The sequence below is a fragment of the Anser anser genome, assembly GCF_964211835.1.
Source record: "Anser anser genome assembly, chromosome: 2".
NCBI lineage: Eukaryota > Metazoa > Chordata > Aves > Anseriformes > Anatidae > Anser > Anser anser.
This window is the reverse complement of record NC_139721.1, coordinates 108,359,308-108,375,557: the sequence shown is the minus strand read 5'-3', so window position 1 is coordinate 108,375,557 and position 16,250 is coordinate 108,359,308. Positions and strand designations below refer to the sequence as shown.

The following is a 16,250-nucleotide window of genomic DNA, read 5'->3' as shown; positions in this document are numbered from 1 at the left end:
ACCGCCCCCCCCCCGCGTTCGGTGCCGTCACGGGGCCCCCCCGCCCCCCGCCGCCACGCGCCGCGGGGCCTGCCCTGCCCCTCGTGGGAATAAAAATGTTGTTTTTGCAGAGTTACGTTGTTTAAAGGTAAGGAATGGGGTATTGAGGTGTGCTTGCAGCGATAAGAACGCTTAGCAGGCGACCTTGTAAAATGCAGACAACCAGACTCCGTAGAACAATTCGGGGAAAATCACGGTGTTGAGTCAAGTCAGGTAAGTGAAGAAACATTACCGCTTCAACCAGTAAAAAAGTCAAAAGAAATTCGAAATTTAACAGGCCGGCAACTGAAGGCCATGCATTGTCTGGGAAGCATCAGACAGATTGTGAGCCTGGATCACCCCCTCAGTGGGGAAACAGGGGAGGGTCCCGTCATCAAAAAGTATATAAACTGGGTTTTGGAACCAGCAGGGGCGCTCCTGCTCGTGGGACGCCCGCCACTGCGATCGCGAATAAATTCCTGCTTCGCTGAGCTCCTCGCCTGAGCCCAAGTTCTTGGCTACGGAGTGTTTCTCACAATTTGGGGGCTCGTCCGGGAGCCAGTCGCCTACTGGGGAGCCCCACCGCCGCAGCAGCAGGAAGGCATGCCCCGCTGATTTCAGCGGTCCTGTGCATCGACGGCGGCGGTTCTGCGGAGAGCTGACAGAGGGCCCGAGACTGATGAAAGAGGCAGGATCCGTGAAGGAGTGGGGAAGGGAAGAAGGCAGGCACTCCGGCTTTGAGAATTGATCCGGTAACTCTGTGCACAGACCAAGGTAAGAAATAGGAAGTATTGCCTTGGGGGTCGGGTGAGACTCTGTGTGCCGTGTGATTGAGACGTACTTTTGTACGGAGCGAGTGTGGAGTCCTGATCCGCGGTTCCGCAGCTCCGCGAGGGGCGCGGCCGGAGACGGACGAAGCGTGAGATAAGGGAGAGAAAGGAAGAGTCTCGGGAAATGCGGTGTATGGTAAGCCCTTGCACGGGGAAGTGCTTGGCAATACACCAGGGAAATTTGGTGTGCGGTAGTCCTCGCACGGACGGGACGCCCGCCACTGCGATCGCGAATAAATTCCTGCTTCGCTGAGCTCCTCGCCTGAGCCCAAGTTCTTGGCTACGGAGTGTTTCTCACACCCTCCCCCTCCCTCCCTCGCGCGCCCCCTCCCCTCACGGGAACGCGCGCCCCCCCCTCCCGCTGCCGCTCCCGTTCCTCGCCCCGCCCCGGTCCCGTCCCGGTCCCGCCGCCCTCCCGCTCCCGCCCTCAGGACCCGGCCGCCATAATGAACCCCGGCCCGGCCACCGTAAGCACGGGGCTAGGAGTCACCTCCAGAGCCTCCCCGCGCCGTGGCGCCGACCGCCGGTGTGCCGCAGCACCGCGCCGGGCGTGGGACGGCGCCCCGAGCCCACAGTGCTCGTCAGAAAAGCCCCGCACCGACAACCGATACCCCCGCACCGACAACCGATACCCCCGCACCGACAACCAACAGCCCCCACGCCGACAACCAACGCACAAGCAGTGTTTTAGGCCGGATTCGTGGCCCCGTTGGTCCGGGAAGCAGTCGTCACGCTAAATTCTACCCCACGGCAGGGGAACGATGGGCATCGTGACAGATCGCCGCCCCAGAAAATAAACACATAAATAAATAATAAAAACGATAACGGGACGTGAATCGTGCCCTTAATAACAGACATTGGGCAGTGAAATCACCGACTTCTGCAACAATACGTGCTCAGGGAACTGACTAAAACCCCTCCTGCATTGGCCATGTAATAGCTAGGCAAACATCACATAATGCTTCCCTCCCTCATGTACACCAAAGCTATTAAGGCAACCATAGTAGTGTGATAACGTGATTTTTCTCCTCCAGATCAGCGTCAAAGGCAGCTACGCTAGGTTTGCTCATAAGTTCAAACGCTGCTTTATTTGTTTATTTAAATGCCATTTTTCTTATTTAGAAGGATTTCCATAGGGTGACAGGCCTTTAATGACACTCACGACTCAGAAACATTTGCCGATGCAGTCAAACGGTGTCTATTAACGCGAGGCACTGAAGTTAATTGGTATTAAAAATGAGCCAAAACGAAAGGCAAGTATCTGCGTGTCCAGCAGAATGACAGCGATCATCACCATTTGATCAACCTTCCCTGTGAGTTCTATCTGCAAGTTACTTTGAGGTAGCGCTAGAAAGAAGCGGTTGGTCCGGAGCATCCCTGCAAAAAGAAACATCCACGGCTTAAGTACCATTTACTCTTTTGGTATCCTTTTAAGTACTTTTTACCCGTTTCGGACTCCTGCCTTTTCCCGGCTCACTGATGACAGCATTAGTAGCCCCTCAAGCTACTGTCCTACAGCCTTTCCCATCAGTGAAGAGATAGGAAAAACCCCACTACTTCTTGGAAAAGAAAACCAGCAGGTTTTTGAATAAAAGCACTCTCTGTTGCAGCTAGGTACAACGAAAAGAGTTTATGAAATCATTACGGGACATTCTTGTAGAAAACTTCCTCAAGCTTGGAAGAAAAAAAAACATTTCAGCTAAGTAAAACAGAAAATAACTGGAAGAAGTGAAGTATGGCGGTGTTGGAAAAGTTGCTTCAAAGACTTGTTTAATTAAAAAGAAGGAAGAAAGCAAGTTCCTACTGCAATCCCATCTTTGTCAAACTGATGGCGGGCACCAGTACGATGTGTTCAGCTAACACAGGCTGGAAGTTGTAACTGCAGCTGTGAAGTTTACCCAGTAAAAAGACTCCGCAAAGCATTGTAGCAGTTCCGATGCAATCACTGCTTCCTGAATTTGTGACTCATGGTTAACACGGCAGTACAGGAAGAAGTCTGGCATTCAGTGTGCTCTTACGGTAAAGAATCTGCACTGCCGCACACCATCCCAAGCCAGGTATGCGCTCCTAACAGGAAAGGACGATAGGCTGATAAGTCTCAGCAGAGGGAAAAAGACATCAGAGAACTACTTTATAACAGCAGCACGCGGGCTGCAACCAACGTTCTCTTCCTCTCATCATTTTCATTTCTGTGGACTCCAAGAGAATACACTCCCAACATTTTTCAGCTCTGGAGAACAAACAGCCCAACCAATCTCATTCACTGAACTACAAAACTGGTATTTTCGCTATCTAGTCCGGAAAAGGAGGCACACGTCTCTAACGTACAGTGTAGAGACCTTGTTAATAGGCAAAGTCTGCATAAAATAGGTGGCCACAGCCTGATTTTCTGACGTTCAGGGCCTTGGGTCACACACCACCACAGCATCAGACTTAATGAAGTCACCAATCTATGTGGGCCCCTCGTTACACAGGTCACATGTTATGGACCAACCTCTCAAAGGCCAAAAAACAGCACTGATACTGCCGGGCCAACACATATCTGTAGCATCCCATTTCTGGGTGACAACACAATGAATGTTTCCACAAAGTACTCGATGCAACCTAACTACTGTGTTTGGTGATGCAAAGCAAGCCGTGTCAAAGCAGCGTAGCACCCAGGCACATTCCTGGAAGATGTTTTGCTGCTCACGTTGAAGAAAATAGATAAAAAAATCCTGTGCAGTTTGCACTTCTGAGCTCAAGTACCACAGCTATGCACTACAATTGAAGTGGCATCAAACCTTGTAAGGTTTTGAAGCTTCAGCACTGCCATCCAAATTCAAGGAGGCTGCATCTATTATCTTGAATTTGCCCCAGCTCAGTCCCCTGAAACAATTCCATAGACACGTACAAGCAACCCTTTTCCCACCCAGATTCTTTGCTTCATCTATTCCACCTCTACCTTGTGTCATATTCTTATTAATCTGCCCCTCAAAAGACTCCCTGGCTCACACAAAGAAGCAATCCAACAAATCCCTGTTCCCAGCCACGTTGCTTTCATGCTTTGGGAAGAGTTAACTGAGACAGCTCTAACTGTGATGCCACCTCACCCCCTCCACCTATGTGAGGTTCTTTGCCTTCTGTCTCCTCCTACGTGTACACCTGTGCTAGAACCAGGAAGAATGTGCTTCCTACAATACTCCAAGAGCCTCTTCTGTTTCAGGATGTCATCATTTCAATTCAGGACTGAAAGTATTCCTAGCAAAAACCCAACAGCTAATAGCTAACAGAAGCAGTTGCTGGTGATCAGCTACAAGTAACCTGGAAGTACTGAGGAGTCACAAAAGAGAATTTGCATTACATTTAAGAACAGCATGCAGCTTAGGACCACTGCTTTCACTGACTACACTAAGCCATAAAAAAGAATTGGATTCTTACCTGCCATCACAGCAATTATGGTTTATGTTGCCCCCAAAACACACACGGCAGTACCAGAACTGTGTCAACTAGCTTTAACAGCTTCCCCAGCTATTAAGTACAGTAATTTCTGCTTCCTTTTTTTTCTTGGAGGAATATTCTTTTGTTTCCAGCCTCACTTACTTATTATACACACTGTTAATTAGCAACTATTTCTCCATACTCATAGGGTTATGGAGTCCCTATGACTGGAAAAGACTCTGTACCCTTCAAGATAAGAACAGCATAAAGGCAGCAACTCGCAAGACTGCTCTAGCTTAAAGCAAAGCTTTCCTCTTTGCTCTCATCTCCTTTGACTTGAGTACTGTCATCCTTCTACCAGAGCTTTAAAAACTTCATTACCACGAATGAAGGAAGACCAGAGCAATCAGAGAGGGTAGCAGAGGGTATAACTTAAGGAGCTGTTACTAGGATTTTTTTGTTGTTCCTGGTGGACTATTTTTCTCCTTGCCAGCAAGGAGGGAAAACCAGCAAGTTGTTTTCTCCAAGATTTTTTTTTTTTAGGTTTAAGAACACGGATTATGTTGTAGCAATTTCTTCGCTGTAAAGCGTCAGCTGAGAAGTCTAACAGTAAGAAGGGCAAGGGAAAACTGAATGCTGATGCAGAGAGTGCCAGCAGACATCATCCTCATTCCACGGGATGTTTGTAGCTATGGCAGTTGAAGTCTACACTTCCATATGCTTAACATACCCTATTTATAAGCCGATTTTAGCTGACCTAGCATATATCAGTAGTACAGTTAGAGCCAGCAGCCTGCAGGAAAAAGTGGGCACAGGTGTTTCCATAGCAAGGCCTGTGAGTGTCTCCCATACATACTTCCAGTCTAAGCAAGCACATGAAAGGCTTGGCTTGTCGCTTACCTAAGGAACCAGGAAAACAAGGGAAAGCTAGATTTTGCTTGTGTCCTAATGCCCATATAAAAATAAAGACAGATGAAATACCCTTACTACCTTGTTAAATTCCATAAGCCGGAAGAGAATGTGCTGCACACAGGTACAAGTAAAATCCCTTGCTGGCAGGTTTGCAGAAACAAATTTTTTATTTACACAGGCAAGTCTATCTTTAGACCCCATTTACCTCTTTACATTTCTCGAATATTTACATGACTTCATGATGCTCCAAGAAGGGAGTGATGAACAAAAAGATTACAGAAACTGTCAAAAGCATAGCAAAAAAAACCCAACCTATCATTGTGCTTTAAAACTTATGAGCTAGAATAATGTAGAAGAAATGTAGTTTTAGCACTTTGGTCCTAACGGTCATGCTCTAGAAGACACTTAAATAGCAGAGGGGATTTCAGAAGTGACCGTATCCGGAGGTTGCCAGTGACAATTCATGAGTGAATCGTAGAGTTCTTCGCTTGTCTCCGTGAATTGTCTGTTCATTTCATCAACATCCAAGTAGAGCTGTGGATCTGAAAATAAAAGCCTGGTAAGTCCAAGTATCAAATCTGAGGCATTCGCACAAAAAAACTTCACGTGAAATGGCTAATAAAACGTATTTTAAGCTAAGTGTAATAAGCTATTAGATCTACTAATTTTAGTGAGGTATTTAGTCCTCTAAAATTTTGAGCCTCACAACTCCAACTTTTGGGAATTTGTATATTAGAAGGCTGGGACTAGAACTGTCTTTCAAGATAAAGACAAAGACAATGTTTAAGATAGTAAAGATAACGTTTAAGGATAATCAGCCATGAAACCCTCCCAAGAGTCATTTAATTCACTTCTACGGCAATACACGTTACATAGGATAGTTTCTAAACACTAACACAAAATGCCTCCACGTGAGGAACTTTGCAAACCTTCCAGGACACAAATATGTTTTGTACCGTATTTGTAAGTGCAAGCTGAATCCTCCTTTTGGAATCTGCAACATAAGCTTTTACCTCAGGGTGGAGAACAAAGCTTTTGCATATTACTGAGTTTCTAATATAAAATCTGTTTAGCGGAACCAATACAAAGAACAAAATTCTGTCTTAGACCATTTTCAAATGGGAATGAAGGCACAGGTACAAGAAACCTGCTGCGAAGCACTGACAGTGTCCCGTTTTACTTGATGCGGTCAGTGTATGCTGTATCAGCTTTAAAACCCCAGCTGATTGCAGATCAACCCCACAGAGGTTTGACCTCAGCTGAATTTTCAAGATGTTCTTCATCCAGTAGAGGTTGGCTTGTATTGTTAAAAGGCACAAGGATGGCTAAACTCAAGTGACAATGATAGAACCCTTATTACCGTCAGTAATTAGGTCATCACCGATTGCAGTCATAACTGAAGATTCCTGAAAGACAGAAAAGGCTAAGTTTAATCATAACTCATTTCAGAAAGCATCACAGATTCAAAGTGCTGCAGTCTCAACCCATTCCTTCTTCCTACAACTACAAGGATAGATGGCATTTTATCTACTTATTTTTAGAAGAAAGCCAATATTGCAGTACAGGTTGGAAGGGACCTCCGGAGGTCACAACTAATAAATTGACCATGATAAGACCACTTACAACAACTGTTTAATTTGCTTTAAGCAAAGCAAATCAGAAGAACAGGAACAGAAGAAGCATACGCAATTATGCTGTCAAAACCATTCTTTGGTATGCGTGAACAAATAATGGTGTATAAATCACTAATTCTATGGATTTACTATTTAAGCACTTAAATACAAACACCTCTGAATGGAATCTGCTCTTTTAACTTCACACTAAGCAGAAAGCATGTTTTCAACTTCGGATTCTTTTTGCTGATTCACACAAATCTGTACAACGTATTATCTGTGAAATATTTTCTTTACAGCAAGCGTGCAGTATCTTTACCTCAAAAACAGCTGGAGCCATTAAAGAATCTCCTAAAGAGCAGTCTCCAACAGCTTGCATGCTGTCATAGGGAGCATAGGAGCTGTAGTTGTAGTCAGCGTAAGCATCGTAACTCCTCTGCGAGTGGTAGTTCTGGTAATCTTGGCAATAATCATTATAGTTGTATGACTGGTACCGCTGCAATTCTGCTTTCAGTCTGAAACATGAGAAGTTGCATACAGTCAGAGAACAAGAGACTGTAAACCCAGTTCTGAACTTAAACAATTTGTCAGCTTACATACTTCAAAACTTAAAAGGAAGCTTTCCTAAACAGTCACCTAAGTGACAGCTTAAGTCACAGCTCAAAACCTCATTTCTATAGAAGCAAGCATCCTCACCTTTGCCAATACCAGAAGGAATTGTTCTCATGGATTAACTCCAGAGCCTTGACATGGTTACCTGTACACATCAAGTATTTTTAGCGTTGGCATAAGCAAGCTGCTGCTATGTCTATGTGCTTTGCTAAAGATTGATTTAAGACCAGAGACATTTATCAAGCACAGCTGCTTTAAAGATGCAGTCTTAACCCTTCTATCTTTTGTTTGGTTAATTACTAGATCTTATTTCCAGAAAGAAGTGAATGGAGTCAGATTATCCATTTCAAAGAAGCATCTGACGCTGCCTGTCAGTTTGCCATGTCTACCTCCACCTGCTCAGTTTTTTTGTTTGTTTAAAGTCCATTAAACATTCAACAGCTGCCAACTATACCGCTCAGGTGAAGTCAGTCTTGCTTAACAACACAATCGCGATTCTCCAGCATGACGCCTTATTATTAGCGGGAGAATTACAAAATACACTGGTTCTTAAGAAGAAAGGGCCAGCTGATTAGCTTTCACTACTTTCCCTTTCAAGATTTTCTCAGGGGCAGCTTCAGACTAATGACAAGAACCAAGACAAGTGCTATCTGTACTAAAACTGAGGTACACTGCATAAAGAACATTCAGATAACCCAGCTGCATATTCAAAAAAATCCGCTGTTTAGACTTGTCTTCACTGATTCTGTACAGGCAGACCTCCTGTGTTTGCAGTGCCCAGTTTCTCTGACTTGAATTGGGGATGCAGAGAAGTGAGTTCTATGCTTTTGGGGAAGAATACAAGCTGAAGGCATTCTGAAATAGCTTCCAAACTAAGCAAACATGAGGGACAAACTAATCCAATGGCTGGGTATTTCAATGCTAAGAGAGCACGGTACTCAGCCATTCAGAAACGTATTACTGATGTGTATTTTAATACCTACATTTGTTTCAATACTGCAAAGCTACACAAGTTCTAATAAAGAGGTAATCCATTGTCTTGTTACTGTAGTAAACAAACAGAAGATACATCATCTTAGGTCTTCTGCTTCCAACTGCACTCTTCCTACATACAGTTGTGTAGGGAAGGAAAATCTGAAAATACTGTTGACGTTCTTCTGGATAGCCGAAGCAAGAAAACATGTTTGTGGCTTATTCTTGTTTTCAAAATAAACCAATATTAATTTAATCAAAAAATTTTGGCAAAGAAGTTTGGACAGTGCTCTCTTGGAGAAGAGCATTTCCATTCTAAAGCAGAAGGAGGCAACATTTGCAGAATTATGCTAGGTAAACAGAAACAGAAGTGTCATTTTTTACTATTTAACAGAACACACAAGCTAACCTCATGAACATACTGAAATTGTTTATATGAAGTCCTGTTTTGTCAGTATCCTGGATCAAAGTTCATCAAATTTGGTATCAATTCTTTAACCGTTCAGAGACCTGAATTGCCTTAAATAAGTGATAGAACTGAGCCGGTAGAGTAAGAAACCCTCTCAGGAAGTGCTAAGCTTTAAACTCCCCATTGCCCTAAGCTCATGAAAAGCAAAGAATAGCATTCTAAACCTGTTCTAGTAATAACGCCTTTGGCTTTCTCCCTGCGTTCCCATTTCTTCCCCCCACTTCTTTCCTGTCAACCCACTGTAAAACTAGTTATGTGCTTCTCTCAAACTAGAGGGAAAGCTCTAAGAACAAGAACTCCCTAGCATATAAAACCACTTGTTGTCCCTTCTACCTTATGCAGGCCCAAACCTGAAAATATTTACCAATGCATTCAGCTTTGCTACTGTTGAGAAACAAGGCTGGTTACAATGGCAGCTAAGCCCAAGTTGCGCTGTCTGGCTAGACTTAACAGTTGGATTCCCCCAGCCATCCTGAAGCAGGTTGATGAATCCAGGGAGTCAAAACATAGGACTTCTGCATTTCTGGTTTTGTAGACTGCATCCTGTGTGCAGCCACTACAGCAAGGGCCACAGACTTTCCAAAGGCAGAGCTACAAGAATCTGATTATTTAGAATAACTGTATCAATGCACAACTCCTTGGTTACCTTTTAGAAATTCCTATGCTCAGCCGGATTCCTTTTCCCCCCAGACCTGGTGCGTTCTGGCAGTCTTGCAGTGCCCTCATCTGATCACCTTGCTCACCAAATCTGACATAGGCATACCCTCTACTATTTTCAAAAGGGAGAAAACCAATTCTAGTATGCATAACAGTTACAAAGCTAACGAATTCAGTTTCTGTCTTCTACAAAAAACAGAAGATAGCAGCTACTATAGCTTCTATTACTTAAGCAACCTCTCTGGCATGTGCACGTGCACAGAAAAGGCTTTCACCAAATTAAAAAACTTGGGCCAGAAGCAAAAAGCTTATTCCTTGGTAGCATTAAGATGCAACTCACTGAGAGCCAGCAAAACAATACATTTTAAGTGCTCTCTGCGTAAGTAATCAGATTCCATATTTCTGCATATACAGCAGTTAATCAGTTAGCACTAACCCACTCCTTTTGGAGCCACAAACTTTATTGGTCACAAACACCAAGAGCTGGCTGTAATTATCTGAACCAGTATTAACCGGTACCTCTGAACTCTTCAAACAAAAATATCTTTCAGGTGCTCTTAGAAGAACAACATCAATTGCCTGCAACAATTTGATGGCTTTGCTAAACGGAGCACTGAAAAGCACAGTGGTACAGTTTCTTTTGTAGCCTGTTCAGAAATTATAGCCCCGTGCCTACAGCTTCAAATCAGGCCAAGCTTACCAGCCCAGCTCTTACAGCTTAAGTTCACTGCACTCGAATGCCTTCAAGACGTGCTTTTAGGAGCCATGGAGAAGAACCCTCTGGTAAGACCACCATTATAAAGTACTGAGTGTGGTTTTACACTTAAAATAGAACTATCTGTTACAGTCATTCATCAGCTTTCCCTAGGCTGCTGCTCTCTCACTACTGAATGTGATCCTGCTCTCAGTTTCCCACTAACTTTTTCCCCCACCGTTTATGGCCTCTTTTCATCTATGACACTTTTAAGGGACTACACCGTGTTGAAAAATGCTGGTTAACATTTCCTTTTACACAAGGTGCCTCATCGAATTTTCCTGACAAAACCAAACCCCAGAACCTTAACTAGAAGAGGAAGCACACAAACACACACGCCTCCCTGGCCACCATATCTCCCCAAAACATATCTGTTCAGTAACAGACCAACTGTAAGAATACTGCGATTAAAATCAGTATAGCTCTATACACTGCTTTTGTTCGGGATTACTAGCTAATGTCCTTCCCCTTACCCCTTCTGGAATTAATACTGAATTCTGTACTCCAAAACGCGGTTCTTAAGTCATACAAATGACATTTAACAATCAGAATTTTTCCACACAGTGATCCTCAATAAAAACTTCAATCCTCTACTGCAGTCTTTCAACAAATTAAAGGAATACAAAACTGGCTAATAACTGTTCAGTGATTTTTGGACCTTTGTAGCACTAGAGTAACAGCAGTACACTCTGCAGCATAGTTGCAAGTATGTGGGAATAATCTCTTTTTTTCTCTGAAAGGTGTGAGGCCTCTATTTCACCCTACTAAAGATTTTACCACCAACTGTACTGCTAGCACTGAGACACTGCAACTTCTGTGCTTGTATGAGATGCAGGACAGGTTCCTTAAGGTGTCGCAATTTTTTGTCTAAACCTAGTGTTGAGATGCTGTGTCTTTGACTCTTCAGTGTCAGCTTTCTTTCCAAACACTAACGGAGCAGCAGTAGTGACAGAATCCTGCTTCTCTTCTGTCCTTCCCAAAATAAACTGTGAGGCAGCTGCAGACTCTGCACCTGAACACTCTGAGTGAACACCGAATGTAAATGATGGCAAGGCAGCATTTTGTGGACGCAGTCGCAGTACCAAAACCTGCAGAAATAAGTGAATGTCAAGTCCGTAACCCACGGTGTATCTGCAGTACGTGAAGGTTTGAACTACATTCTAGTCCTGATCTTTCCAGTCAAAACTGTTTAACAAAGAACCAACCAAACAGTAAAACAAACAAGAAAACCCCATGCTTCCTCTCTACATAAAACTTTTCACAATTGTGTTTTCTGCCCACCACCTGGCTTTAAAAAGTATACGAACTTCTTTGAAAGATCATGTTTTTAGTCTGAACTCCAAATGAACAACGTGTAGGGCATGTAAAGAACAAGCACGTCATTAATGAAAGCTTTTCTCTAAAAAGGATAAACTTATTCTTGGGGAAAAGTGTGGAAACAGATGTTATCTAGGCAATATTCCTACAGGAAAAACGAATAATTTTGCCACACCTCAAAGGAAAAAATAATTGTGCTTAACAGGTAAGAAAATAAAAAAAATCAGAGCAAACCAAAAAATAAATCACAGAATATGCATCCTCGTTTTAATCATTAAGTATTACCTTTGAGCTCTGCTTTGGTGCTTGGCTTTGCACTTTCACAGGCTACACACTTCGTGGCCTCTGCTTTGTTTTGAACCAAGCAGGTCTCCCAATCGCAGCTTCCTTCAGGCTTCTTGAATTTGTCTAAATCCAGAAATTCTCCAGAAGGAGCAGAAAATGCAGATGCACTGCTACTGGTCACAGGTGTTGGACCCTCTGTGAGACAAACAAGACAGTTAACCATCCTGTTTGAACATGAACTATAAAATGAACATTAACTTTTAAATTTGATTTGTCAAATCCCACAGAAATGTTCAAAACTACTCCGCAACTCCCCCCCCCGCCCCTGAAAAAAATAAAAGCCACCAAAAACCCACAAAGAAACAAAGAAACAAACAAAAAAAACAGAGTGGAACTCAAAGCTTCCAAACAGCACACAACTCTGTTCAGCACACAAGCTTCTGCTGCTGTTGACGACAGTGTAACCTCCATAAAGAGGCCTGACAGGTGCCTTTTAAAAAAAAGGTGCCTTTTAAGAGAGAAGCAGAAGATAACGCTTCTAATTCAAAACCGGAAAGACAAGAATGGCTCTTCCCTTCCACAGCACACGCAGAAAACTTTTATCCTAGTATTACTTGCATCGCTCTTCCTCTTGACAAGTGCAACGTAACCGTGCAATTCACTGCACCATGGTCACAGTAAACCCCTCATTTCCAAAATTCCTCCTTGCAATGGCAAGAGCCTCAGACAGAGATGCCGACTGACCGCTCAGAGGTTGGAAGTCCAAGAGAATCAACTCTGTCTGAAATCCATTATCTTACCTCATGAAATTTCAGTCTTACCGCACAGGATGATTACAAAAGCCCGGTCTAGTCCATCTTAATTTGTTTCTTCCACGATATATTTGCACAGGTGTTTTTCGATGTAATGGCATGTTAAATGACATTTAGAGTCAAAGTTAGAATTAGAATCGTATTTTAAAAACAATACAACCACGCTCAAAATCAATTACGGTCACACACAATGGGAAACAACCCAGTACTGCCCTGAAGAAGTTACCCAGCGGGTCACTCGCTTTCTTGAAGCCTACCACTGACCTTCATAGGCATCTCTCTGCTTTAGCTTAAGACTAGTTAAGACTACACTGTCTTGAAATCTGGCTTCACATCTCCCCTCAATTACATACAAACGGTGAGTAGAGGCATTTTGGCCACATTCTGTAATTTTTTTTACTTATTTTTTGAAAGAGAAAAACGCAGTCATTTTTAACTCTTTCTATGGAGTTCTCATTTTCGCCAGTGAAAAATCACTATGTTGTTTTTAAATTAAGTCACTCACTTCAGCCATCTTCCCTCACCAGCTGCAAAGCCGGGGGTATCTGCATTGATCCAGCTCCGTACTAATACATTTCACAATCAGTTCAATTTATGCGACAGGCTGGAACCTGGGCTGAGACCTCTGAAGTGCCTGTAAACCAATCCTGCAGACAGCCGCTAACCCATCAACCGTACCTGGGAATCGTGTTGCTTAAAATATTCCATATATGCAACGTACTTTTATTCTGTACAAGATTCACAGAGGCTAGGATGGAAACAACAGGAAAAAAAGGACCATACCTGGTTTCTCAGACTGACAGGCTACACATTTGTTATCTTCCGTCTTATTTGGTACAAGGCATATTCCACAGTCCCAAGAGCCTTTCGCCTTCTTAAATTTGTCTCCAAAGCCCAGAGTGGCTGTTGTGTCAGTGCTGCTCGAGGAGGATGTCACTGTCACCGAGCTGTCTGTGACCACTGGTCATGTCAGAGCAGGCATTACTCCCGTTCCAGGTTTTGGTGTCTCACATGCTATACATTTTGTAGCTTCCGGTTTGTTTTGGACAAGACATGTATCACAATCCCACGTTCCAGGTACTGTTTTGAATTTGTCTCCAAAGCCCAGCATCCCTGCTGGGGGCGCTGCTGGCTTTGAGGTGTCGCATTGACTTGAACTTACTGTCTGTTTCATACTCTCAACTGTTGACGCTTTAGTAGCTTGACAAGTTACACATTTGTCCTTTATGTCTTTGTTTTGCAGAAAAGGGTCACATGTATCAGATTGCCAGTATGATGCTTGTTTAGAAGTCTCTTTACCTGCAGAAAAAGTTGTTATTGCAGGCCTAGTATAAACCACTGTGCTTGTTGTAGGTTGTGCAGACGTAGAAGAGCGTGTTTTCAACAATCCAAAGTCTAGGAAGCAAGAAAAAAAAGTCTTCCTGTTAGCGCAGCACCTCACTACATGTAACTAAGTGACTTTACTAGAGGGCAAAAATTTCAACTCAGGTGCCAATGGTTACAACTAGACATTCAGACCGAGCGCAACAGGAAGTCCCCAGAAATCTTATCGAAACGGATGAAATTTCATCTGCTGCACTGGGTCACAACAGAACATTTCGTTAAAGCTTCATTTAACTCTTTGTTTCCAAGCAAGCTTTAAATCAACATTTTCACTGGTCGATACAAGTACAAACAGACAGTAGCTGACTGAAATCTGACAGTCCAACGTGGAATGGAAATAATACAATTTGATTAAGACGCGATGCCCAATCGAATCAAATTTCTAAAGCTCCTCCTTCCGTAGCAGATGACTCAAATCTACTCCAGTAACTGTACAGAAGTTTGTACTCGGAGCAGCAATCCAAACGGTATTTTCCCACAGATGCTGAATATTAATTAAATAATAAAAACTCAAGACAATTGAACAACTGTCTAATTTTCTATAATCTTTTTCAAAATGCATCGGACACAGGACAACTCCTTATTTAAAAGGTGGCAATTTTAACAGAAAAGACAAGCTACTAATACAGAAAGACTAAAGGAAATGCATCTTAAACAGCAGCTCAAGTTGCTTGTAAATCTACCTTGAACATAGTTGTTTTGTGGTTTGTTTGTTGGTTTTTTTTTAGTCAAAAATGAAGTCTTTGAACAATGTGGATTTAGATTCTGCTTCTTTTAAACCGATAAAGAAAGTGAATGTCACTTCACTCAGAGGTCTTTCCTTAAACAAAATGCACAATGTATTTTCTCTCACTTAGCTCTTTCCAGTAGAGAAATGTGCTGCCTTCTTAACAAGTATGTAAGTTAGAAGAAGACTTTTGGGAGAAGATCAAATTCAATAAAGCCCTTTTTCTTAGAAGATATCTTTTCCACAGACACACTTTATGAAACTGTTGAAAACAATTGCAATTGCTTAAAAACAAAATTCAGAAAAGGGTTTTTAACGTAAAACACTCCACTTCTGTTTGCAGTTTAAATTTTAATCCACAGGAGCCATTGTAAGCTAAGGCCCAAAGATTCGCAGCTTTCGCCATGTATTTGGAACTGAAGCTCTTTCCTATTCTTTCTTCACCTGGGCTGAAGGTGGGACAGGAGTGTTGAGTTTTACAAACATTTCCTTTTCAATTCCACAAATTGTATTTACTTAAAATGAAACACCGATTATCTGGCTAATTCTCTTAGTACCTCATTTACAATTACATCCTAACACGTAAAGGAGATGCAACCCATCTGCTTTTCATCTTGCAGTTTTACTTCCAGCAACAAACACCACTTAGAATAGAAGGGGGCAGATGCACCCTAACAAACGCAGCGCTTAATGTAATGCTCTCCTACATTCATATTTATAGCAGATACTCTATTAACCATAAGTCGTGTGTTGTTTTTTTTTTAATAAAAAATGCTAGCGTATTTTTTGCAGCATCTTTTTAAAAGGAGTTCATTATCTCACCAGGATTTTTTAGAACGTCTAAGACGCTTCCTTCCTTTAATACGAGGGCAGTGGTGAAGGGACCACCAGCAAAATCTTTGACCTCCTCTTTCTGTGTGTTGATGTTGGTTGAGGTGGTGGTGTCTTTTGAAACAAAAGAAAACAAAAACAGCTTTCACAATGTGACCTAGTTAGAGCAGATTATACTCACTTTTGTTAGAAACAAGAATTTCCAGCTTTCATGCTTCTCACATAAGAATCTTCACAAATTCTACTTACTTTGCAATGCTTTATGATTACAAGCAAAACAAAAAGCAACAAAACAAAACAAAAATTATAAAAGCAGATCTGTCACTGGAAAAATACTGCAGAAGTCCAACACTGCCTGGAATTGCTAGCATGCGCAGACAGGACAGATTGAAGATTTAATAAAGAAAAAAAGGAAAATCAGCACTTCAGATCTGAAGTGCTAAAGTTTCAGTTACCTAGGGTAAGAAAGGGCGTCACTGGAGTACCACTGGGTCCAGAAAGTTCTGCCGATTTTACAACGGGAACACTAAATGTAAACCCAATCTGCTATGAACAAGAGAGGTTTTTCAGATTCTCAAGCCACAGGAACTTCAATCGAATGCACACACAAAACCAAATCTGAAAGCTGCTCTTCACAT

The 16,250-nt window shown here is 42.6% G+C and overlaps 1 protein-coding gene across 11 annotated transcripts in view; it reads right to left on the bottom strand.

Annotated features, from left to right (window-relative positions):
- Positions 1-5,328: 5,328 nt before the first annotated feature.
- Positions 5,329-16,250, bottom strand: part of LOC310894384 (nuclear pore complex protein Nup153-like) — a 28,638-nt gene continuing 17,716 nt past the window's right edge. For 3 of the 11 annotated variants that reach the window (XM_083824413.1, XM_083824410.1, XM_083824420.1), the window contains 7 exons: positions 16,068-16,158; positions 15,604-15,726; positions 13,455-14,066; positions 11,860-12,728; positions 7,113-7,308; positions 6,541-6,586; positions 5,329-5,722 (listed from right to left, as the gene is read on the bottom strand). In XM_083824413.1, the coding sequence (XP_083680539.1) occupies positions 13,636-14,066; positions 15,604-15,726; positions 16,068-16,158 (645 nt within the window). In that variant the 3' untranslated portion in view covers positions 5,329-5,722; positions 6,541-6,586; positions 7,113-7,308; positions 11,860-12,728; positions 13,455-13,635. Of the gene's footprint in view, positions 5,723-6,540; positions 6,587-7,112; positions 7,309-8,388; positions 8,563-11,066; positions 11,346-11,859; positions 12,729-13,454; positions 14,067-15,603; positions 15,727-16,067; positions 16,159-16,250 lie in introns of those variants that run through there. The other 8 variants (XM_083824416.1, XM_083824414.1, XM_083824415.1 and 5 more) reach the window with 8 other exon arrangements.